This window comes from Punctularia strigosozonata (genome assembly GCF_000264995.1).
Source record: "Punctularia strigosozonata HHB-11173 SS5 unplaced genomic scaffold PUNSTscaffold_24, whole genome shotgun sequence".
In the NCBI taxonomy this organism is placed as follows: domain Eukaryota; kingdom Fungi; phylum Basidiomycota; class Agaricomycetes; order Corticiales; family Punctulariaceae; genus Punctularia; species Punctularia strigosozonata.
This window is the reverse complement of record NW_006767456.1, coordinates 1,761-21,973: the sequence shown is the minus strand read 5'-3', so window position 1 is coordinate 21,973 and position 20,213 is coordinate 1,761. Positions and strand designations below refer to the sequence as shown.

General features: G+C 61.9%; 13 protein-coding genes across 13 annotated transcripts; 8 read left to right on the top strand and 5 right to left on the bottom strand.

Annotated features, from left to right (window-relative positions):
* Nucleotides 1–350: 350 nt before the first annotated feature.
* PUNSTDRAFT_139414 (uncharacterized protein) lies at nucleotides 351–1,204 on the bottom strand (the record flags this gene model as incomplete). The annotated part of the gene is made up of 2 exons (XM_007389125.1): nucleotides 351–1,115; nucleotides 1,172–1,204. The coding sequence occupies 2 exons, from the start codon at nucleotides 1,202–1,204 to the stop codon at nucleotides 351–353; spliced, it is 798 nt and encodes a 265-aa protein (XP_007389187.1).
* Nucleotides 1,205–1,431: 227 nt separating this feature from the next.
* PUNSTDRAFT_139413 (uncharacterized protein) lies at nucleotides 1,432–2,688 on the bottom strand (the record flags this gene model as incomplete). The annotated part of the gene is made up of 5 exons (XM_007389124.1): nucleotides 1,432–2,130; nucleotides 2,185–2,253; nucleotides 2,307–2,363; nucleotides 2,410–2,436; nucleotides 2,485–2,688. 5 exons carry the CDS (start codon nucleotides 2,686–2,688, stop codon nucleotides 1,432–1,434), a joined length of 1,056 nt encoding a protein of 351 aa, XP_007389186.1.
* A 1,929-nt stretch (nucleotides 2,689–4,617) lies between these two features.
* On the top strand, nucleotides 4,618–5,308 carry PUNSTDRAFT_139411 (uncharacterized protein; the record flags this gene model as incomplete). Its single annotated transcript, XM_007389123.1, has 3 exons — nucleotides 4,618–4,773; nucleotides 4,834–4,932; nucleotides 4,982–5,308. 3 exons carry the CDS (start codon nucleotides 4,618–4,620, stop codon nucleotides 5,306–5,308), a joined length of 582 nt encoding a protein of 193 aa, XP_007389185.1.
* Nucleotides 5,309–5,615: 307 nt separating this feature from the next.
* On the top strand, nucleotides 5,616–6,203 carry PUNSTDRAFT_48006 (uncharacterized protein; the record flags this gene model as incomplete). The annotated part of the gene is made up of 2 exons (XM_007389122.1): nucleotides 5,616–5,789; nucleotides 5,850–6,203. 2 exons carry the CDS (start codon nucleotides 5,616–5,618, stop codon nucleotides 6,201–6,203), a joined length of 528 nt encoding a protein of 175 aa, XP_007389184.1.
* Nucleotides 6,204–6,445: 242 nt separating this feature from the next.
* Nucleotides 6,446–7,196, bottom strand: PUNSTDRAFT_139409 (uncharacterized protein; the record flags this gene model as incomplete). The annotated part of the gene is made up of 2 exons (XM_007389121.1): nucleotides 6,446–7,099; nucleotides 7,158–7,196. 2 exons carry the CDS (start codon nucleotides 7,194–7,196, stop codon nucleotides 6,446–6,448), a joined length of 693 nt encoding a protein of 230 aa, XP_007389183.1.
* Nucleotides 7,197–7,581: 385 nt separating this feature from the next.
* Nucleotides 7,582–8,171, bottom strand: PUNSTDRAFT_139408 (uncharacterized protein; the record flags this gene model as incomplete). Its single annotated transcript, XM_007389120.1, has 3 exons — nucleotides 7,582–7,866; nucleotides 7,931–7,996; nucleotides 8,052–8,171. 3 exons carry the CDS (start codon nucleotides 8,169–8,171, stop codon nucleotides 7,582–7,584), a joined length of 471 nt encoding a protein of 156 aa, XP_007389182.1.
* Nucleotides 8,172–8,627: 456 nt separating this feature from the next.
* Nucleotides 8,628–9,761, top strand: PUNSTDRAFT_139407 (uncharacterized protein; the record flags this gene model as incomplete). Its single annotated transcript, XM_007389119.1, has 4 exons — nucleotides 8,628–8,771; nucleotides 8,828–8,884; nucleotides 8,936–9,168; nucleotides 9,233–9,761. The coding sequence occupies 4 exons, from the start codon at nucleotides 8,628–8,630 to the stop codon at nucleotides 9,759–9,761; spliced, it is 963 nt and encodes a 320-aa protein (XP_007389181.1).
* Nucleotides 9,762–10,481: 720 nt separating this feature from the next.
* Nucleotides 10,482–11,220, top strand: PUNSTDRAFT_139406 (uncharacterized protein; the record flags this gene model as incomplete). The annotated part of the gene is made up of 3 exons (XM_007389118.1): nucleotides 10,482–10,709; nucleotides 10,765–10,854; nucleotides 10,912–11,220. 3 exons carry the CDS (start codon nucleotides 10,482–10,484, stop codon nucleotides 11,218–11,220), a joined length of 627 nt encoding a protein of 208 aa, XP_007389180.1.
* A 198-nt stretch (nucleotides 11,221–11,418) lies between these two features.
* On the top strand, nucleotides 11,419–11,965 carry PUNSTDRAFT_139405 (uncharacterized protein; the record flags this gene model as incomplete). The annotated part of the gene is made up of 2 exons (XM_007389117.1): nucleotides 11,419–11,547; nucleotides 11,615–11,965. The coding sequence occupies 2 exons, from the start codon at nucleotides 11,419–11,421 to the stop codon at nucleotides 11,963–11,965; spliced, it is 480 nt and encodes a 159-aa protein (XP_007389179.1).
* Nucleotides 11,966–12,170: 205 nt separating this feature from the next.
* On the bottom strand, nucleotides 12,171–14,580 carry PUNSTDRAFT_48004 (uncharacterized protein; the record flags this gene model as incomplete). The annotated part of the gene is made up of 5 exons (XM_007389116.1): nucleotides 12,171–12,968; nucleotides 13,021–13,093; nucleotides 13,336–13,805; nucleotides 13,857–13,940; nucleotides 14,374–14,580. The coding sequence occupies 5 exons, from the start codon at nucleotides 14,578–14,580 to the stop codon at nucleotides 12,171–12,173; spliced, it is 1,632 nt and encodes a 543-aa protein (XP_007389178.1).
* Nucleotides 14,581–14,850: 270 nt separating this feature from the next.
* PUNSTDRAFT_48003 (uncharacterized protein) lies at nucleotides 14,851–17,178 on the top strand (the record flags this gene model as incomplete). Its single annotated transcript, XM_007389115.1, has 8 exons — nucleotides 14,851–14,958; nucleotides 15,012–15,074; nucleotides 15,134–15,467; nucleotides 15,516–16,144; nucleotides 16,305–16,326; nucleotides 16,433–16,596; nucleotides 16,650–16,754; nucleotides 17,014–17,178. The coding sequence occupies 8 exons, from the start codon at nucleotides 14,851–14,853 to the stop codon at nucleotides 17,176–17,178; spliced, it is 1,590 nt and encodes a 529-aa protein (XP_007389177.1).
* A 388-nt stretch (nucleotides 17,179–17,566) lies between these two features.
* PUNSTDRAFT_48002 (uncharacterized protein) lies at nucleotides 17,567–18,330 on the top strand (the record flags this gene model as incomplete). Its single annotated transcript, XM_007389114.1, has 2 exons — nucleotides 17,567–17,617; nucleotides 17,683–18,330. The coding sequence occupies 2 exons, from the start codon at nucleotides 17,567–17,569 to the stop codon at nucleotides 18,328–18,330; spliced, it is 699 nt and encodes a 232-aa protein (XP_007389176.1).
* Nucleotides 18,331–18,675: 345 nt separating this feature from the next.
* On the top strand, nucleotides 18,676–19,392 carry PUNSTDRAFT_139399 (uncharacterized protein; the record flags this gene model as incomplete). Its single annotated transcript, XM_007389113.1, has 1 exon — nucleotides 18,676–19,392. The coding sequence occupies one exon, from the start codon at nucleotides 18,676–18,678 to the stop codon at nucleotides 19,390–19,392; it is 717 nt and encodes a 238-aa protein (XP_007389175.1).
* Nucleotides 19,393–20,213: the final 821 nt, after the last annotated feature.

Sequence of the window (20,213 nt, the reverse complement as noted above, 5' to 3'; positions counted from 1 at the left end):
CGGCGCGGGGCGATCCGACGTAAGTTAGACGAACCTCGGCGTTGCGTGTAAAGTATTCGTCGGTACCTTATGCACCGCTCGATTCAGGAAAGGCTAAGACGGCGGTCCGAGCGCGTTTACGACGTGCGTAACGTACTTGCCGGTGCGCGACCCTTCTCGGTCGGCGTCGTTCCATTGGATACCTGTTACGCCATCGCTCCGAGCGCATTTATCGCGCGCAACGACAGCGCATTCGACGTTCCGAGTCGCTCGGTAAAATCGGAAAGCGTCGCGCTCGTTATTATGCGGTTCCGAAGCGGTTATTATATACATTTCACGACGCGATCCCCACCCCCCCTCCTCCCCCCCGTTCAGTTCTCCTCCATAGCCCCGACCCCTTCGTCGGATCCCTCGGCGTCGACTAGGGGGCTGTGGGGCTCCGGGGCCGCGATGTCGTCCGCCCTGGCCACCGGGCGGATCGGCGAGTGCGACGGATCGTTGGGGTCGGTACCGAACACCGGCGGCGGGTCGCTAAAGTCGACCTGGACCCTCCGGGCCACCTCGCGAAGCTTATCGACGTAGAAGGTGATGCGCCGGTCGAGGGCTCGCGTCGTCGCCTCCACGTCTTCGCAAAGGTTCGAGACGGCCTCGGACTGCTTGTTCACCATCGGGACGATGGCTCGGAGCTTGTCGTCGAACTCTTCGACCATGCGGCAGGCCTTTTCGACGACCGAGCCGTCCTTGTCGCCGGCGACGACCAGCTCGCGCATCTGGTTCTTCATGTCCTTGATCTCCGACGCGCTCGACAGCGCGTACTTCTTCACATGAAGCTGGGCGCGGGCGGACTCCTCGGTCATCGCGACGACCGACTCACCGATGGTCGCAGCCATCCGAGAGTGCGTCCTCTCCACGCTCCTCTCCAACTCCTCGCCCATCGCATCCAACCGGTTGCCCCAGATCGCGACCTGGTCCGCCATGAATTCCGCCCACTCCTCGGCGGTGGTAGGGACGCGGGTGGGCCGGGAGGGGACGCAGATCATGTCGTGCCCCATGCAGCTACGGCACGGCCTGTTCTCGTCCGGTTTCGCGGTGAACCGGACACATAGCGACTGCCGATGAATAACGCATCCCATGCACTGCGATAGGTGCGGATTGTCAGCGCAATCCGAGCGATATCCGACGTGGGACTCACGCGTTCGTCGAGGGAGTAGAATTTCTGGTTCATGGTGCGGATGAAGATGCGGAAGCGGGCGAACTCAATCGGCGGCGGTCACCGGCGATACGAATCGAACCGTCACGTGCTCGCTTTTGGGAACTTCCGCCGGAACCGGTTCGGGGCAAGGATCCCTCGAGTCGGAGACGTGTATACACGCTGTCGTCTGAGCCGGTTCGTCGGGTGGCATCGCAAACGCTCCATTATATTACATACGATTCCGACGGAAATAGATAGAGCTACAGCGGGGTCGCGTACTTGTCGGCGACGCGCTGCGCGTTGAGCTTGTCCAACCGCGCCGAAAGCCGAATGTTGTCCAAGGAGACGGCGGTGAACGCGGCCAGCAGCCCCAGGCTGTGCGCCTCGCGCTCGCGGATTTGGTCGGCGGGTTCACGCGCGCGTACGGCGGTCGCGAGGATCCTGCTGGCGGAGGCCGCGAACGGGTTGTAGTCGACCGGCGGCGGTCCGAGCTGCATGTCGTCCAGGCGAAGGTCGTTCGGGTCGTTTGGGTCCTCGTCGCCGTCGCGGACCTCGACCGGACCGCGCCGTTCCGGGTGAGAACCGGTCGCCGGGGCCTCGCGACGGATCGTTGCATCTCCTCGCTTCGTCTTGAAGCGCTCCTGCGTGCGAGGCGAGGGGGGCGGCGAGATGATTTGCACGTCGCTGTCCGACGGCGGTGGCGAGACGATCCGAACGTCGCTGTCCGACGGATCGTCGGGCGACGCTCGCGACGGGCCCGCCGAACGCGACGGCAGCATCCTGGCCGGCTTGCGGCCCTTCTTCAGGTTGACGCCCCTGCGCCTCCCGGTCCTTCCGGCCCCTTTCTCGCAGCGGACCTTGCCCTCGTAGCACGGCGCGCACGCCGCACCAAGCGCTTCCTGCATCTCGCAGTCCAACCCGTGCTTCCTGCACCGACGGCACGGCGGCGAGTGAACCCTCTGATATGATTAGCGACCCGCACCCGACGAAGCGAAGATGGAGGTTCGACGTACCGGTCCGCCAGATGGAGGCGGCAGCGCACCGCTGGGTCGCGGGCCCTCCTGAGGACGGTGCTCGGATTGCTAGAGCATCGGGTTAAGCTCCGGAGACGACGCGGCACGTTTAGAGCACTCACCGCGACAGCGTCCGCATTATCCTTCATCTTCGCGCGACGATCCGTGCGTTTCGCCTTCTGCATGCCAGGTGAGAGACGCGAGTAAAGCCGGAACATTGCCTACCGATTTCAGGCGCGAACGTCGCGAGCCCTGTGAGACATCAGCGCGGTTCCGTAACGGCACGCGCGCGATGCGCACCTTTCTCTCCACGTAGTCTTCCGAGTCGCCCGGATCGTCGCTTTGCCAGGAGTCGTACTCGCTCTCGCCGTCGGATCCTTCGTCCGACTCCGGACGATCTTCGACCGCGTCCTCGGCATAGTCTTCTCGCGAGTCCGGGAGGGGCTCGCGCGCGGACCGTGCTGTCGAAAGCAGCTGCTGCTTGTGTTGAACGCTTATCGGCATCGCGGTGTCGTCGGATCGAGGATGTTGCGATTCGGTGGGGCTAGGAAGGCTCGTGAGAGAGAGGACAGTGTAGATGCACGACACGCAGCTTTCACTCAGTCTTGAGGCCCACGGCACCTTCGTCACGTGCGTACGGACGCGTGGGTGGAAAGGGTCGGTCGGATCCGCGGATGCCGCGTCGGACTTCAGCGGCTCGCCCTCGAACGGGGCGGACGGTCACGTGCGGTCGTTTGCGAGTCCCCGAGTCGCGCTTCGTCTCCCTTCGCTCTTCCGCTCACCGTCCGACATGCCGAAAGACGTCATTCCGCTCCCCGCTAGCGCCGCCGAGATGACCGACGAGCAGTACCACGCTTTGTTGGCGGAGCTCCAGGGACAGGAAGGCGCGGTCCCGATCGAATCCATCTCGGTGAGTGTCGTCGGATTGTGGTTCGACGGGCCACCGTTGACCTCCCGTGCCGAACAGCAGAGCGACTCCGCGTCGGTCGACGCCACGAGCGAGGAGGAGGTGGACCAACTGGTAGAGGACGTGGTCATGGTGAGCGTCCTCCGACGTACCGTCTGTTCGCCCCGGTACGAACGCCCTTTCATCAGGGCGAACCGGAGTCCAGCGCCCAGCAGCCGGCCACCTCTCGGACCCTTCGATCCCGGGCGGAACCCTCTCGCCAAGCACGAGCCGCACCGCAGAGGACATCAGAACGACGCGACTCGTCGGTCAGGATCACCGCACCGGTCAGAAGATCCGCCCGTCAACGGGGGAGATCCGGGGAGACCGAAGCCTCGGGGAAGGGTAGCGACGCGTCGAATTCGCCCGCGCCCGACACGAAGAAGAAGAAGAAGAAGCAGGGGACGTCGGACGTCGCCTCGCAAGCGGCTTCCGTGCCGGCCTTCGCGGCGCATCCGCAGACCGTGTACGATCCGGCGACGATGGTCCCGATCCGCACCGCCCATTCCGCGTCGGCGAGCCGGAGCCCAGCCGTCGACACCGCGCGTACACCCGATGACGGGCCGGTCGTGGATCTGACGCCGGCCGTTCGAGGGTCTGGCAACGCGTCGACGTCTCGCCAACCCGCGTCCGCCGGCATGGTCATAGGCACCAACCCGCCTCCCCTCCGACCCGTCCAAGCGCTACGACCCGCGTCGACCATCCCCACGACAGATAGAGGGCGACCCGTCCAGCCTGCGAACCCGTCCGCCGCTCGCATCGACGGAGCGACGAGACGTAACATCGCCCCAGCTCGCGCTTCGGCAGAGGCTCTGGCAGCGGCGAGCTCCTCGGCGGCATCTCCTGGTCAGCGCGAACGGAGCCGGGATGCGGATCCCGCCGTGCATCGCGGATCCGGCGCCGATCCGTCGTTGGCCACGCGCCCACTCTTGGACCTCGACCGATCGTGGTCCCAAAGGTTGGACGCGATAGCCAGGCGACTCGACGCGGTCGACGACATCGCGAGGGACGTGAGGACGCTCGAGCTCAACGTACGCGCGGCCCAAGAGCTCCGAATGCAGGCCGAGGGCGATCGCGAGGAGCTCCTGAGCAAGGTGACCGAGGTCCAGCAGCAGATTGCGGAGACCCGCCGCGCGCAGGCCGAGCAGGGCGATGCTCTCAGACTGAACCAGGTGTCGCTCGCTCAGGTACATAACGAGGCCGAGGGACTTCTCAGCGTCCTGCTTCGGTTGGGTGCCGCGATCAATAGCAGGAACTGGTCGTGATCCGATCCTTTCGCTCTGGCCGTGGAACGGCGTCGCGTCGTCGTGTATTATACAACTACGTATCGTCTTTTCAATATGTACCATGTGGTGGCAGTGCAATCTCCACGGCAGCGTCCGACGCGACGGCACCACCCGGAGCTCCTCTACGCGAAGCCCGTACGCATCTTTGCCTTTGCCTTCGACTGCCGCCAGCACGCTCGCATGCGTCGCCCTCGCAACGCCATGTCACATCCCACCTCTGACAGCAGGCAGACCTCCGTTCACGGCGCGGCCGTCCCCCCGTCGACGGACGAAGCGACCGCCGGCGAGGGTGCGCACGGGAAACGGAAGGCCGACGCGTCGCCCGCCCCGAACGCGATGCCGAAAAGGAATCGACAGGTGCGCAGGCCGTCGCGTTGTAGATACGGCGCGTTTCGTAAGTTCCGACGGCCCTGACAGGAGTCGCAAGCGTCGGTCGAAGCCGCCGCGTCGACCGGCGACGAGGACGAGACCGAATACGACCGATCGCTGCGCCACGTTTGGGGCATTTATAACGAGGTGCGTACTACGTTTCCCCCGGTAAACCGGTCTTTGATGCTCGGAATAGAGCCGTCCAGGATCGCTGATCTGCACGCGCTGTCTGAGCAACAGCGTCCGGTGCGACGGCAAGCCTGCGCCCGACTCCCCGTGCTCGCGGTGCGTTGAAGACCGGGTCGAGGACCGTTGCCTCCCGCGATCCGTCCTAGGGGAGCTCGACGATACGCGTCACGCCCTCATGCAGCACGTCTCCATGATCGAAGAGCTCGTCAAGGCCATCGACGCCGAACAGGAGCGCGGCGTCATGACCATGGACCCGGATCCGGTGCGAGCCGCGCTCGACAAAATGCGGGAAAACGCATTGGACCGGATGGCCCAGATCATGCGATCGTATTGAACGTGGGTCAGAGCCGTGCAGACGTGTCCGTCGGTTCGATGTACGATATGGTTTTCGTCGGTTCGACGCGTTATAATACAAAGGTGCGACCGATGGAAATAAAGATCCGCACGGCGCTCATGTGGTTCCTCCGATGGACAATGAACGACGTTTCATGCCGCGACGTCAGGTGTCGAGACGTTCCATCCGCGCTCCGCGATGTCCGTCGCGGCATTTGGACCGACTTTGTTGCCACGGAACGATCGTGTCACGTGACAATCCGTCGGTCCATTCGCTCCATGTTGTCCGTGCTTGCCCCCCATCCACCATGTCGAACCCTGCCTCCGGACCCTCTCGACCCGCGTTATCGAAGGAGGAACTGCTCGCTCTCGTGAAGGAGCTTCGAGCGAAGGACGCCGCAGAGACGGCCGCGCGGTCACCCGCCGCGGGGTCGGTGCCATCGACCGTCCTCGCGTCCGGAGCAGGCTCGGCGGAGCGCGCGGTGAGTGAACCCTGCACGCTTGTAGGATGTGATCTTACAGCGGCACGCGATCCGACGCAGGAACCGGCACGCGCCCCCGAGGATCGCCAGGCGGACCGGGCGATCCCTCGTTCCGAGCGGTCTGAGTGGGCCGCGATGACGCCCGCGGAGCAGTGGACGCGGGCGGCTCACATCACCAACGACGCCACGAAGCGATTCTGGCTGAAGATGGAACAATTCACCGACCACGCCAGGTCGGCGATGTTCGAAAACTCGCTCACCACCGCAACCACCGTCGGCTCGGGCATCGAGCGCATCGCGAAGGAGTCGGTGAAGCAGTCCCGCGTCATCCAACTGGCGATCGTCGGACAGATCAACGACGACGTAGACGAGGACGACGTGGAGGAGGACCAGCCGCCCGTCCATCCCGCCTAGACCGCCGTTCGCCGCATCGCTCGGACTCATGTATGTATTAGCAGTGGTCCCTGCAATTCGAATACGTCCGATATGCCGTCTTTCGAGGCCACGGTCGCCGTCGCCTCATTCCATAATCGCGCAACGCGGCTTCGTTGCATTGGTACGTATACATGGCGAAAAAAAAAAAAGACCCGACGATAATACCGATCCGTCCCATCGTCGTCGCGAGCTTCGGACCTCGCGCCCTATCCAAAGCGCGACTAATACGACCTCTGCTGGGACGTCGGTACGAGCGGTGGAGGCGTGCCAACTTCCACGCCGACCCTCTGACCGATCTTTCTGATCGCGCCAAGCAGGAACTCGAAGCGTTCCTGCGACGCGATGGCATCGATGCACGCCGCGTGCTCGTCGAGATCGGCGCGAATCAATTCCATCGCGGTCGCCTGCGACGCCATATCCTTCCGCAGCTCTCGTAAAAGGGCGGCGTGCCCGGACACGGTAGTTTCCAAGTTGCGGAACGCTTCGTTCGCGTCCCGAAGGGCGGTGGCGTTCATGGCGGAGTACTTCTCGACGGTGGCCTGGGCGGTCTCTGATTCCTGGACGATGTCGGCGATGGCGCTGCGGATGACGAGCGCCATGGCCTCCTGGCTCGCTTCGGCCGCTAGAGCGAGGCTCGCCTCCATCTCTCCCAGCTTATTCTCCCATTTCCCGAGGATGCTGGTCATGAAGGCGCCCCACTCGAGGGCCGTGGTCGGGTGACGGGCGGGCGCGTGCTCGGATAGGTCCGTCGGATCGGGCAACGGGGCGGCGCAATGCCGTCTGGAGACGGCGCAGCCGTCGCATGGTTTGTCGGCGGTCGGCGTCGCCGTAACCCGGACGCAATTGGCGACGCCCTGAATCATGCATTGCCGGCACTGCGTACGGGACGATCGTAAGTCTCGTACGCCGGCGTAGAGAAGGTATGTGACGTACCCGAGCGGAACCCGCGTAAGACTGTTTCTTTGGCGCCATATCGGTGGGACGCGATGGCGGAGATGGTCAAGTTGGTTCGTCGCCCGTTCTGTGCTATCGGATCACGTGCCCGTCGGGCCATACAGCGAACGACGGTTTCGCGCTCGGAATGGGAGAGGTTCACCGCGAGCCGACGCCATATCGATGGTTCACGTGGTACAGGAGAGTTGTCGTGCACTGCCCTGTAGTGCCTCACTGCTCCGACGTTGGTATCGCAATGCACCGGTAGTGGTGCTTGAGTCATGGATATCAGTATGACGTAGATACTCTCAGACTTGTATTTATTGCGCGTGAAGAGACGACGAAATACTAGTTAACTCCTGGTTTATTCAAAGCAGCGAATTGAATACGCCAGAACCGCAGAGTTCGAGCATCTACGTATACGCTAATCGTCCGGAAGTTCGAGGGCCCTCTTCATGCCGTCGTGAAACTTCCTCGCGCCCGCTTGCACTTTCAGGCTCATGCGAATCCGTCGATGCTGTAGCAGCGCTCCTACCATGGCCCCGGCGAGCTCCGCAGACTGGCAAGCGCGGTTGGTAGTCTCGACGTAGCTCCGGTTCAGCGCGTCCTCCGTCCTCATGAGGCAGGCGACGCTTTCGGCGTACGGGTTGCTGGAAGTGGACGGACCCTCGTCGTCGAGACCCTCGGCGTTTCCATAAGAGCCCCTCACCTGAGCATCCGGGATGCGCGGGATCTATCAGCTCCATCGTTCACGCGTGGCTCGCGTCACGTACGTTGTGTTCCCCAGGTCCGACGGTAGCGCGAGCCCGATTGTTTACTCCCTGCTCGGGTTGCCTTTGCTGCATCGTCTGGTCAACCGGTTTGGTAAGTGTTGCGACGCGGATACATGCGTACCCCTCGACCGTGCGCGGGCGATGCCGTGGCCGCTTCATCGTTGTCGACCCGCGTCGGCTCCGCCTGACGGGCTTGCTCTTGCTGTCGTCGCGCCTCGAGCGTATCCAGGACATGACGCATGCGAGGATACTTAATGTCATCGGGAACGCGGCGACGGGATTTCATCGTCGGCGAGGTGAGCGACGTTAGCCGTGCCGACGTAAGCGGACGGGTGGGTGTAAGAAACCGACACACTACGATGCGCGTCGGTTCCCAAACAACGTGTTCCCACGGGTACGGTGGCGGAAAATGCGACGCTGCAAACGGACCTTTCCGTATCCGTTGTATGATCTGTCCGATGGTCCCTTTTTAGTGCGGGACGGGGCCGCGCCCGGATCCGACGTCGCTTATCGTCGCATCCAGAGCATTTGTGACTATCCGATGGGCCGTCGATCGTCGTACGTACGTTCGCCGACCTTGACGATCGCGTGCGTCGACGTGTTAAGGTTTCCACGCGATCCGATCCGACGTTGGATGAAGTCGGGGCACGTCGGATCCGTGCTCTTTACGCTCTGTCTACGCGCCTCCGACGCCTCCATGCCCCGCAAGCCCGATGCACGCCGCCGAGGCCGTGTCGCGAATCCGCGCGATACGCTTGACATGCAGTCCCTAACCATGCGGATCCTGGACTTCGTAAACGAGCCGTACTTTGACGAGTGCCTGCGGATAGCGCTTTCGTCGGTGCGCAGCTGGGCGTATATCTCTCGCTTCCCTTACTTACCGCTCATCCGTCGCAGTACGGTCGCGAAGCGGCCGTGGACGTTCCCGACCACGGTAGACAGGGCGAGGACGTGGTACGCGATGTTGCTTACGCGCGACCGAAGCATAACGCTCACCCACACCAGCCTATGGAAGTCGATCCGTCCCCGTCCCCGCCACCGCCAAACCAGCTCGCACTTCGCGAGCGAACCTCGCGTGGGCGAAACACGTCCAAAGATCGTACAGCGGCTCGGTCCGGAAGGGTCCTACCCGATGCACACGAAACTGTCGGCACGCCCGTCGAGGGATCTTCCACCGGATCGAAACAAGATCGCGTCGCGCATCCGACGTTCGAAGCCGTGCGTGGCTATACCGTCAGGTCCGTCCACCTTAGAACATTCGCAACCGGATCCATACGCTGACGTCGAGGCCACTGTCCCCAGCGCTCAGGGCACGGATGGGACGTTTCGACTCGGGCCAGCGGCTGGCGTGGCCGGACCTCGGAGCTCGGACTCACCGTGCGTCCCGCACGCCTCTCCGCCCTCCATCGTGCCCGCATCGGCAGACCTGAATCCCATCCGCAGGGTACGCCGTCCGTCCAGGGGGGTCGATGAGGAAACGCGGGACACAGGGTCCTCGTCCGAGAACACCTTCGCGGATATCGTGCGACGCCTTCAGGGCATCGATCGCATCCGAGAGCAGGTCGAATCCCAACGCGAACTGCTCTCCTCGACGACGGACCTCATCGGCCGCTTAGCGGCGGATCGCGTCGCATCCGCTGAGACCCTCGACCGGATCGTGGACGAGATGCGAGAAGTCACGCGAGTCCAAGCCTCGCATATGGAGACGCTGAAACAGCAATCGGAGGCGATGCGTGCTATGTCCGAAGATATCAAGACGATATCGGAGACCGTCGCCACGCTTTGGGGTGCCTTGGGGAGAGTCCTGCAGGTCACCATGTCGAGTACATAACGAATACGACCGACCGCTCTTTTGTTCGTTACGCTTTCTCCCCGCGGTGTCGTGGTATGTACATCGTACCACCCTTCGGCGGGACAGCAATCCATGCGATGACCGGCGCTCGTGCTGCGTTGGACAGTAGGTCTGTTCAATTCTGGGCTACAGAGTTTTCAGCTCGGAGCTCGTAGCTCTGTAGCTCGGGCACCCGGCCTTGCCACGTGATAATTTCGGCGGTGTGCAGCCCCGTAGCCCGGCGACCCAGCCTCGACACGTGGTATTGCCTCCGACGGTCGCCGGAGACCTCATTCCTCTGTTGCTAGATATTCCAGCATATATGCCGCGCGTATCGCCTGAGCAGGCATTGAGAATACTATCGTACCTGTATAGAGGCCTGATACAACTTGTATGGGAGGATAAACGCCATGAACGCATAGTCTACTGCTCCGGCGCAATATCCAAAACTGGGTGCCACACCGGCGGAATAATCACGTGGACAGGCCGGGTCGCCGAGCTACAGAGCTACGAGCTACGAGCTGAAAACTCTGTAGCCCATAATTGAACAGACCTAGTTGGTACGTGCTGCCTCGGACAGTTGGTAAATGTTCCGATGTCGGGAGAACCCGGCATCCGCAGAGGCATCCGCTGCGGGCTTGATGCTTCTTGTCCGTCACCCCCATCTTCCCGTTCCCCCAGCCCCCTGCCCTCTCTTTCGATCCGACCGTTCTCGCGAGGATGGATGAGGAGACCGTGTCCGCCGCGCTCATGTCCTTGCACCCCGATACGGCCCTAGCGCTTCTCGAGGACCTGGAACGTCATTCCAGAGAGTACAACAAGCCCGTGCCCCGTACGCACTCGCTTGCGGCGAGGTCGGGATCCCAACGCCAAAGTAAGGCTCGGTCGAGCAAGAAGCAGGCGGTCGGAGCATCGACTCGCACGAAGATGCCGAGCCCGATTAGAGGAGTGGGACGCGTTCCTATTCTCCGACCGGCACAGGTTGACACGTTCCGTTTTGCAGTCTCAGGGTACCGCCGGCTTTGTTGCGGTCGATTCTCGCGAAACGGCCCCTGGCGGACGAGCCGCATTTGCGTGGTGGCTCTATCATTCGGTGCGTCTTCGTTTCGCAGCCGTGTGTTCGCGAAACCGCGGCTCATCCCGTTCGCAGAACAGGAAATCGATGACCATATGCAAGCGGTGCGTCAAGAAAATGTACATGTGCGACGGGAAGACAAACGACGCCGACGTATGCGAATATTGCCGTCGCGACCGGTGCCCTCGTGCATGCGTCAAGCAGCCGGAGCTGTCACAATATCAGCAGCTGTCTCGCGAGGCTAACAGTCACGTCCGCTTGTTGGACGAGCTCGCGAACATCGTCGACGATCCGTCCGACGCGTTCTCCAAGGCGTTGGATTCGCTTCGATCCGAGATCAACCAGGATCACAGGCAGTACAAGCGGGCGTTCGGTGGCAGGTAAAGGCGGGCATAGGCACTAGAAATATGCGTCGGACCGCGTCAGGCCGGCGAATAAATGTTTTTATTTGTTCTGCGACGTGTATGCGCCACGCGAAAGCACGAAGCTAAAATAAGTCGGCGTGGCGATGAGATACCTACGCCGCGTCAGGCAAACGAGACGATCGCTTCGATCCGATCTCTCGCTCGTACCGAAACCGTCATGTCCACCTCGTCCCACGTGTCCCCCGACACGCATTCGCCGCGCTACGCCGTCGACGCTCCAGTGGACGACCCTACGACGTTCCTCGAGGGATCTCAACGCGAGGTGGAAGCCATGCTGGAGGACCCGGTAAGCCCTCCGAGACAGCGTCGTATATCCTCGCGAGTTACCACCGTTCACCCGTTCGCCCGAACAGGTCGGTTCGGAACCTGCAGCGGAAACCACCGGGTCCGGTGTAATGACCATGGAACGTTGGGAGCGCATGAGCGATGCGGAGCGTTGGATCAGGGCCGCCGTGTTGACCGAGTACGTCAGCGACAGATATATGTCCGCCCTGGACCGGTTCGAAGCCGGCGCCGTCAAGATCCTTCGGGATAACTCGCACAAGACGGCCGTCGCGATGGCGGACGGTTTGAAGGCGATCGTGCGAGGTACGAACGAACTTACCGACATCATGGTGATGGCGTTCGAAGAAGATTCCACGACGCACGATGCCAGCAAGAATCGATCGTCGGGGACATCGCGCCCTTCAGACCGCCGGTCCTAACGGTTACCGGATCGCGTCGACGTTGCATCGTACGGTCTCGTAGATCCGAGGGCGATAGGAACGCTTCTACGCTACGTTAGTCGTCGACGGTCGTGTACGGAGGATAGCGCCCAGCGTAATTCACTCAGTTTTCGTTTTGACCCGGGCGCATCGAAAGTCATCGTTAAAGTCGGCTATGTACATGACAATGTCCGACGTCTGTCCTCTAATCGTCCGCCATGAGCTCGTCGCGCTCGTCCGCGGACCCGAAAAGAGGGCTTCCGATCGTCAGACGACCGATGGGGGCGGTGGGCAGCGCGGGCGGGTGCGGAGGCGAGGGGGTGGAGTCCCCGGGTAGGAACAGAGGCTCCGGAGGACGGCCGATGTCGATGTTCATCCTCGACGCGACCGTAGCGAGCTTGTCGACGATCCACCGGAACTTCGCATCTTGATCGGCGTTCGCGGCGGTAGCCTTGTCCAGCTCTGCGGCCAACCGGTTGATGGTCTCCGTTTGCCTATTGACGAGCGGGACGACGTCGTTGGAGACGGTGCCGTGGAGCGCGTGCAGCATCCCGAGGGCCTTTGTCGTGGTGACCTTGGCGCTGGCGTCGCTCGAGGTGAGCTTTTCGACGGCGTCCTTCATCTCCTTGAGATCCGACGCGCTGGATAGCGCGTACTTCTTGACCCTCTTCTGAGCGGCCGCGGTGTCCCTGCACATGGCCTCCACCGAGGATGCGATGGTCTTCTCCATCGCGCGATGGGACTTCTGAATGGCGTCCTCCAACGTATCCTCCACCTCAGCGATTCTCTCCTCCCAGCGCCCGACCTCCTCCACCATAAATCCGGCCCATTCTTCGGCCGTCGTCGGAAGCGATCCGCTCGGTCCCGGAGGGACCTCCGGGGCGTGCACGTCCTTCGCGCACGTCAGCCGGCGTCTTTGGCAAGCCTCGCATGGCCGTTTCGCATCGGGATCGACGGTCGATCGGAGGCACGCCTCCTCGCCGTGCGTGCGGCATCCGATGCACTTTGAAGAACGTTAACGAGAAGCCGAAGCGATCCTAAACCGTTCTGCTTACCATTTCATCGCCGACGTAGCTTTGCGTTCGGTGCGAGGGCATATCGACGGTTAGAGGGATGAGTGTTGCAGAGCTTCGAGACCGCGCGTCCGAGACGTGACGTTGCGCCACGTGCCTCGCTCGCGACGGCGCGGTATGCCTCCGGCGACGGGGACTGAAGTTCTTTCCTTGGCGCACGCGAGCCGTATTACGGTTTACTCGTTCGCACCCAGGTAGTATACTTTTCGCATTAAGTACATTGTGTATATACGATCCTAAAACGATAAGCGTCCGGCGCCACCGGCGGGTCCGTGAGTCTATGCGCTACAAAGTCACCGCTCGGCCGCTTCCACCTCCTCCTGGACTTGGATCCGGCCCATCTGGCTCTTCATCCGAACGTTTTGCAACGCGACCGCCACGACCGCGATCATAAATTCGTCGCGAGTGAACCAGTCCTCGCGGACGGCGTCCCTCCACTCGTGCGCCGGCCGTTGCAAGCCGCGGATCCGTGCAGCAGCGGAGCTGTATGGGTTTTGCGCTTGGGGTGGGCGGGCTTGCGTCTCGACGACTGACCTGTCCGCGGATCGGCCTGCCGACGGATCGCGATTGGACGATTGGGCCGGCTTTGCGCTTTTCGACGTGGCCGGCTTCTTCGCCTTTCCTCTGTTCGTCTGACCGGACCTGCCATGTCCCTTACTGCATCCGAGCCTCTTCGAGTAGCAGCGAAGGCAGGCCGAGCCCGGCGCCTCCTGCATGACGCATTCGTGGTTCCCGGTCGCGCACCGATCGCAGGGGGGCGCATGAAGCTGACGACGCGATCGATGAGCCGCCGCGGACGGATGCGGACGTTTACTCACCTTCGGCGGTTCCTTAGTTCGATCCGAAAGGGCTGGCACCCTGATGGTGAGCACGGGTCGATCCGACCCGGTGGCGCCGGAGCCCTAGACACCGGCGGTCAGCGAATCGAACGATGCAAGGAACGGCCCTCCGAACCCCCTCGCCGATCGTGTTAGGGGTCGAGCCTTGAGGGGACGTGCTTCTTCGCCCATCGGTGGGCATCGGACCTTCCTGTGCGAGTCGAGCGCCCCGGATAGCTCGGATCCGCTCCAGAAGGATCGCCTTGTCGTGCGAGGAGGGTTGCATGGCCTTCGGAATCGATCGGAAGCGGAGGTTAGCGACTATGCACGTCGCTTGAGTCAAGATCGGACGGGGAGACGACCGACGCGCAACGAACCGACGTAGGCGCGTCGCATTCAACCGTCACGTGTTCAGTCGATGTCGCCGTCGTGTAAACGTGGACGCCGCGGCAAGGCGACGCGAAATACGGTGGTACGAGCAACGATTGAAGCCGGTGCCTTGGATTGACGTGCTCACCTGCGATGACGGGTCCGGGTCTTGGATCCGACGCCCGATGTACTCCGGATGCGTGGTCGGGAGCATCGATGCGTTCAGTAGCCGCATATGCAGCGAAATGTGATCCAGGGCGACGCCGATCGCCATCGCCTCCTTCCTGGTGTCGTTTACGGCCCTGTTGAAGGCTAGGTTCTGGAACCGGTCGTAAAGCCGTTGGAATCGGTCCATCGCGATATCGCTGTCGTCAACGCGGATTTTATCGCTCTCAATAGACGCCGTGGCGCGTCGGACTCGGAGACGAGGAGATACGGATAAGGTGCGGTTTGCGTCCGCGCCTAAGAATGATAGTTCTCACGTCGCTGATATCCCTTTGCCAGGCGCTGGGTCTAGCATGTTCGGACTTGCGCAAATCGATCCATCGTCTGGTCACGTGCGCGATTACGCCGCCCCGACATAGAGTCCATGCCTGTCTGCCTCTCTCTTCACCTCGGCTTCGCTATGGACCGCACGCTACCCGAACTCCCCGCTACCGCGGAAGAAATGACAGATGCCCAGTACGCTGCGCTCTTGGCCGAATATTTGGCTCGCGCCGGGTTGGGCGCGGCAGTGAGTCTTTTCCTCGATCCTCTCGCTCTGTAGTACCCACGGGTCCGGCTTAGGATGATCACGACATGGACGCAGGCATCACGGAGGTGGGAGATGGCGTTAGGAATATGAGCATGGTGAGCACCGCGGTTCTCTTGGATTCGAGCTTGACCTAAGGCTCCCGGTCAACGACAAGGAACCCGCCGCCCCCCGCACGCATCCGGAAAAGCGCGCGGCTCGGAAGGACGCTTCGAAGCCCCCAGGTCCATCGCAGACAAGCGCATCGAGCTCTACGAAGGGGAAGGCGTCGGATCGTCGCGATCCCCCTGCGGTCCACGTTCCGGCACCGATCGCGTCCACGTCCCGAACCACCCCTCCTCGCGCACGGCCGGTCAAGCCCGCCGTCGCAACGAGGCCGTCTCCTAGCGCGACCGAATCCGAGCCCCCCGCGAAAAGACCTAGACCCAACCCCGCCGAACCGACGGGTTCTGGAGCGTCGCCGGCCTTCTCGCGCGACTTATCGACCAGAGGTTAGTGCGACAGAACGAATGGGTACGCTCCGCTGACATCGTCCACAGCTGCCCTCAAGGCCACTTCCGCCATCAAGAGGGTAGCTTCCGACCCGACGGAGGATCCGTCGGCCGTCGCCGCCCGTTTGTCGCCGGACCCTCGCCTGCGAGATACGGGCGTTTCCCGTAGTTCGTCCGCGCCAATCCGCGGATCGAACGCCGGGGGTCAGTCCGCGACCGGTACGGGCCCGTCTTCGGCTACGGCTGCGGACGCCGCCGCTGCTGCCGCCGCCGCACTCGCTGCATTGCGGTCCCACGACCTTCTAGACGCTGAGAGTCCGATCGGACCCGACGTGGACCGCATCGCCCCAGCCGCGATGCAGAAGCTCGAGCACATCGCGTCGCGCCTCAACGCCCTCGGCGACATCGAAGAACGCCTCGCGACGCTGGTGGATACCGTGCGGGCGACCCAAGAGGCGTCCGTTCCATCGACTTCGGATCGCGAGGGCGTCCGAAGGACCCTCGAGGACCTCGCACGGACGGTGTCAGATATCCGCGCCGCGTCGGATGTTCAGACCGCGCTCCTCGAGAAAAACGCGACGGTCATCGCGGACGTCCAACAGCTGCTCGGCAAGATTTCCGGATCCTTGGTGTCTTTATCCGGGACGTTGGTGGAGCTCAGCAGGGGCGTCGAAAAGGTCAATCGCGCGAGTCGCCGCGCTTAGATGTCGGACAGTGTCTTTCCGTGTATTTTCCTTTCGTTATTTAAGATACGCCGCGGCGGACTTTGCGGTTCCGTCTCGTACATTGTATATGAACCCAACGAGTATGGCAATACCATATGCTTTTACCGCAAAGTTAGCGGCGACCGGACGCCCACGTACGTGTATCCACTGCAACGTGGCCATCCTGGATCCGGTGGGCACGTGTGCGATCATCGATGAGTGTCGTCTAACATCGGCTCTCTAACCTGCCCGTCATCTTAGCAGCTGCATTCCCTATGGCTACCCGCAACGCCGCATCCATCTTTAACGTCCGTCGCGTCGGAGCCACCCCGATGGCTCATTCGGCGAGCAATGACAGCACCGGTAGTAAAAGGAAGGCTACGGCTTCGCCGGATGCGAAGAGGGACGCCAAAAGGGCTGACACCGTACGTAACCATCTTCGGACCGCATCCTGTTCGTAACGCACCTTGCGATTCAGGGAGTGATGTCCGCCGGATGGGCATCCGAAGATCATCGCCGCTCTGGACGCGAGCAGAGGATATCCAAAGAGCGCCTTCGCTACGCGTCATGGCTGTTCAACTCGGTGGGTTCAATCCCGTCGTCCCGCAGCGCGATTCGTTTAATATCATCCCTAGAATCGCAAGGGGTCCGTGGCATGCACCAATTGCCTCCGTCTGGGTCTCGTTTGCGAAGGCGATCTGGCGACATCCTGCCCGAATTGCATTCGAGCAGGATCCGAGGTCCGCTGCATTACGCGCGCTTCTCTCGGAGAACTCGACGACGTGCGATATGCGACGCGTCAGCATATCGCCACGATTCAGGAACTTATGTCGGTCGTGCAGGAATGCTCGGGCGATGACACGGAACTCGCGCTCTCCGCCGACAACGACGACGAGGACGAGGACGACGAGGATCCGTTCCGCCAGGCCCTCGATTTCATGCTAGCCGACATGTCTAAGGAGCTGGACGACATGTGGAAGTCGCAGGATGGTACGATCCCTTGGTAGTCATCCCGAACCTTCGGACCGGCCGCAGAGGGTCCATCCCCCCTGCGCGTTACGGTAACTCTCAGAACGGCGACCCAATCGTATTTATTCGCTACCGATGTACATATTATAACTCGAACGAACGACAGTTACCCAGTTGAACCGGGAAGCGAACATTTTTATGCCAGGTCCGGACTCACCGGTTTTGGTAATATAGGTGATCGCTGCAGCGACGACGGACACTGCGGAGCGCGTCGCTCGGACCTCGTCGTTCGTCTTGGGTGAACCGCGTTCGGGGTCGGTCACATCGCGCGCGCCGCGTTAAGCTTACGTCATCGGCGTTGGTGCGTCAACGGGTATACGAGCGCCTATTCGACAAGAGAGCTACCAGGACTAACCCGAATTCGACATGAACCGTCAGCCACAATCCACCGTTCCGATTGACGACGCGTCTCCGGAGGTACGTCTAGACGGCGCGGGTAACCCATGTATCCGTCGTTAACGCCCGTCTTCGCCGTCCCATAGACGTGCAGAAGGTGTACGGAACTCGACATCGAATGCTCCCCGCAGTACACCGCCGGCGGGCCCGCTTCGTGCGATCCGTGCCGCACCGGCAACATCTTCTGCTCAAGATCGGTCCGTGTCCGTGTCGAAGAAGAAAGCGGGCGCGAATACACCATCGCGGTGCACCGACCCGTTGTGCCGCCGCTCCATCCTCTCCCGGCTTTGGACGAAAACCCTCCAGACTCAGTTATCGACGGCGCGACGTGGATCCGATTCTTGTCCACCCGCATGTCGTACAGCTCCGCGTGGCTGCACCACATCTTCAACGCGTTCGAGCGAGCGATCGCCTTGCACGGTCACTATTTCCAAACCGTCCTCGCCCAAAGCCTGCATACCGTCGCCGACGCGCTTCGAACCGGCAACGAGTCCATCCGTCGGATCGTCCGCACCACTCCAACGCCGGCGGAAGATCGTCCGCGGGCGGTACCGACAGAGCTGCGACTGCTCAGGACCCGCGTGAGCGACATGGAAGCGGCCTGCGCGCGACACCAGGAGCATTCTACGCAACGCATCTCAGCGCTGGAACGTCGCGTGGCCGAGTTGGGAAGGGAGCTGGTTGCGCTCAACGCCGACGTCCGAGAAACGCGTCCCACCGGGGACGAAGAGTAGACGGGAAGCACGGAGCCGTCTGATTAGACCGCTCCGCGTACCGACGTCGTACATGCGCCGGACGGTAAGGCATCGGATCCGATCGCGTCGCTTCGCATGGTATCGTATACGATCGCGTTGTGTAGTAATCGCCTAACGTTGCACGTAGTCGCCTTACGTAGCTGTCCCATCGCATCGCGTCGCTTCGCCGCGCGGGGTCGTTATATACGGACGAGACCTCTACGCGATACACACCGTCCACTTTCGTCTTCGCGCCGTTCGGTTAAAGCACGTGAACCGGGGGCCTTCCGACGTCGCGACCGTCCCACCTTACCCGCGAACCCCTCCGCGTCTCCACCTGCCACCATGTCTGGCCATCCCGCTACCGCTACCGCCGCCGGCCCGGCGAAGGTGAGCTCTGCGACTCCTGCCCCCCAACATCGCCAGACGTTCGAGTTCCAGTGCAAGGTTTGCCAAGACGTGGGCACGCGCTGCGTATCCTTACCGTCTTCGCCGAATCTACCACTCTGCGAAGCTTGTCACAACGCCGGCAACTTCTGCACGGGAATTACCGATCGCGTAGACAAGGGCCCACTACGGCAGCTGGAGGGCTTGCTGTACGTGGACCTGGTTTCCGTCGACCGTCTGGACCTTGGGGTTCAAACCGAACCCGCGGGCACCAACGTGCCGACCTCCGTCTCCGTCGCAGTGCAACAGACGATTCGACAGTTTCGAACGTTCGAACTTTGGGCGGAGGGCATCGTCGCGGCCACGGTCCGGCTTCTGGTCACACACGCGAGGGGAACGAACAGCGTGATCTCGAAATGGAGACAGGGGTGGGAGCCGTTGATGGGGCATTTGGAAGATGGTATCAGCGGCGCGCTGAGGCAACGCGCCGCGGATGCGTCGGGGTTGGATACATCCTCCGGGTCCGAAGCCCTCTTCGCGGCCTCGGACCTGGTCGAAATAGACGGGCTATCGCGCCGCCTCAGGAACATAGAGCAGCGGATAATGGAGGACGACGACAGGGAAATAGAACAAGCGGAACTGGTTAGGGTTAGGGTTAGGGTTAGGGTTAGTTAGGGCGCCCAAAAAACGCGAGGGAGCGAAGCGACCGAGCGTTTTTTGGCGCAGGGATGGTCGCAACAGAGAGAGGAGCGGGGGCGAAGACAGAACCGACAGTGGCTGAGGGGATCCCCAGCCAGCCCTGTTTCGCCTTTATAGGCTCATCAGGGTTCTGCCCGAGATGACCGAGCGACACCGTGCCGGCCGAGAGGCCGACGCGGCGACAACAAAAATATCAACGCCAAGACGATGGAACGGGGTTACGCACCTAATCGGGAACAAAGAATCCCGCACGGAGAGCCGCACGGGAGCCGAGACACGGCAGAACATACACCGTAGGAAGAAACATCCCAACAGGGACAGCAGAACCCCGACAAGCCCGTTCCGATCCGTTCCCCTCCGAGCCGAAGCTCGGTGTACTAAGAAAGGACAGGCCGGCCGAGATGCCGCCGTGCCGCTGCCAAGACATTCCCACTGCGGAGATGCCGACCGGGCCGACCGGCCCGAGGAAGCCGAAGACTTCTACGGACAGCCACCATCAGCTTACGTAAGCAAACTGACCCACGTACCTTATCGTGGGAACCCTAGCCTTAGGGTTAGGCTAGGGTTCGGAACCCCATGGTTAGGGGTTAGCTGTTAGGGTTAGCCGGTTAGGGTTAGGCTAAGTATCAATGTTCCTTAGTTGACGTTGATTCCTCTTTGGTCAAGAGGGGTACTTACGTTAGGGTTAGCTTACCGGTTAGGAGACCTGTCTCATAACGCCTAAGGTTAATACCGTCTGCGCGACCAAGTGCAGACCGAAGTACCTACAAAATTGTTGTTCTTTAAGAATCGCTACC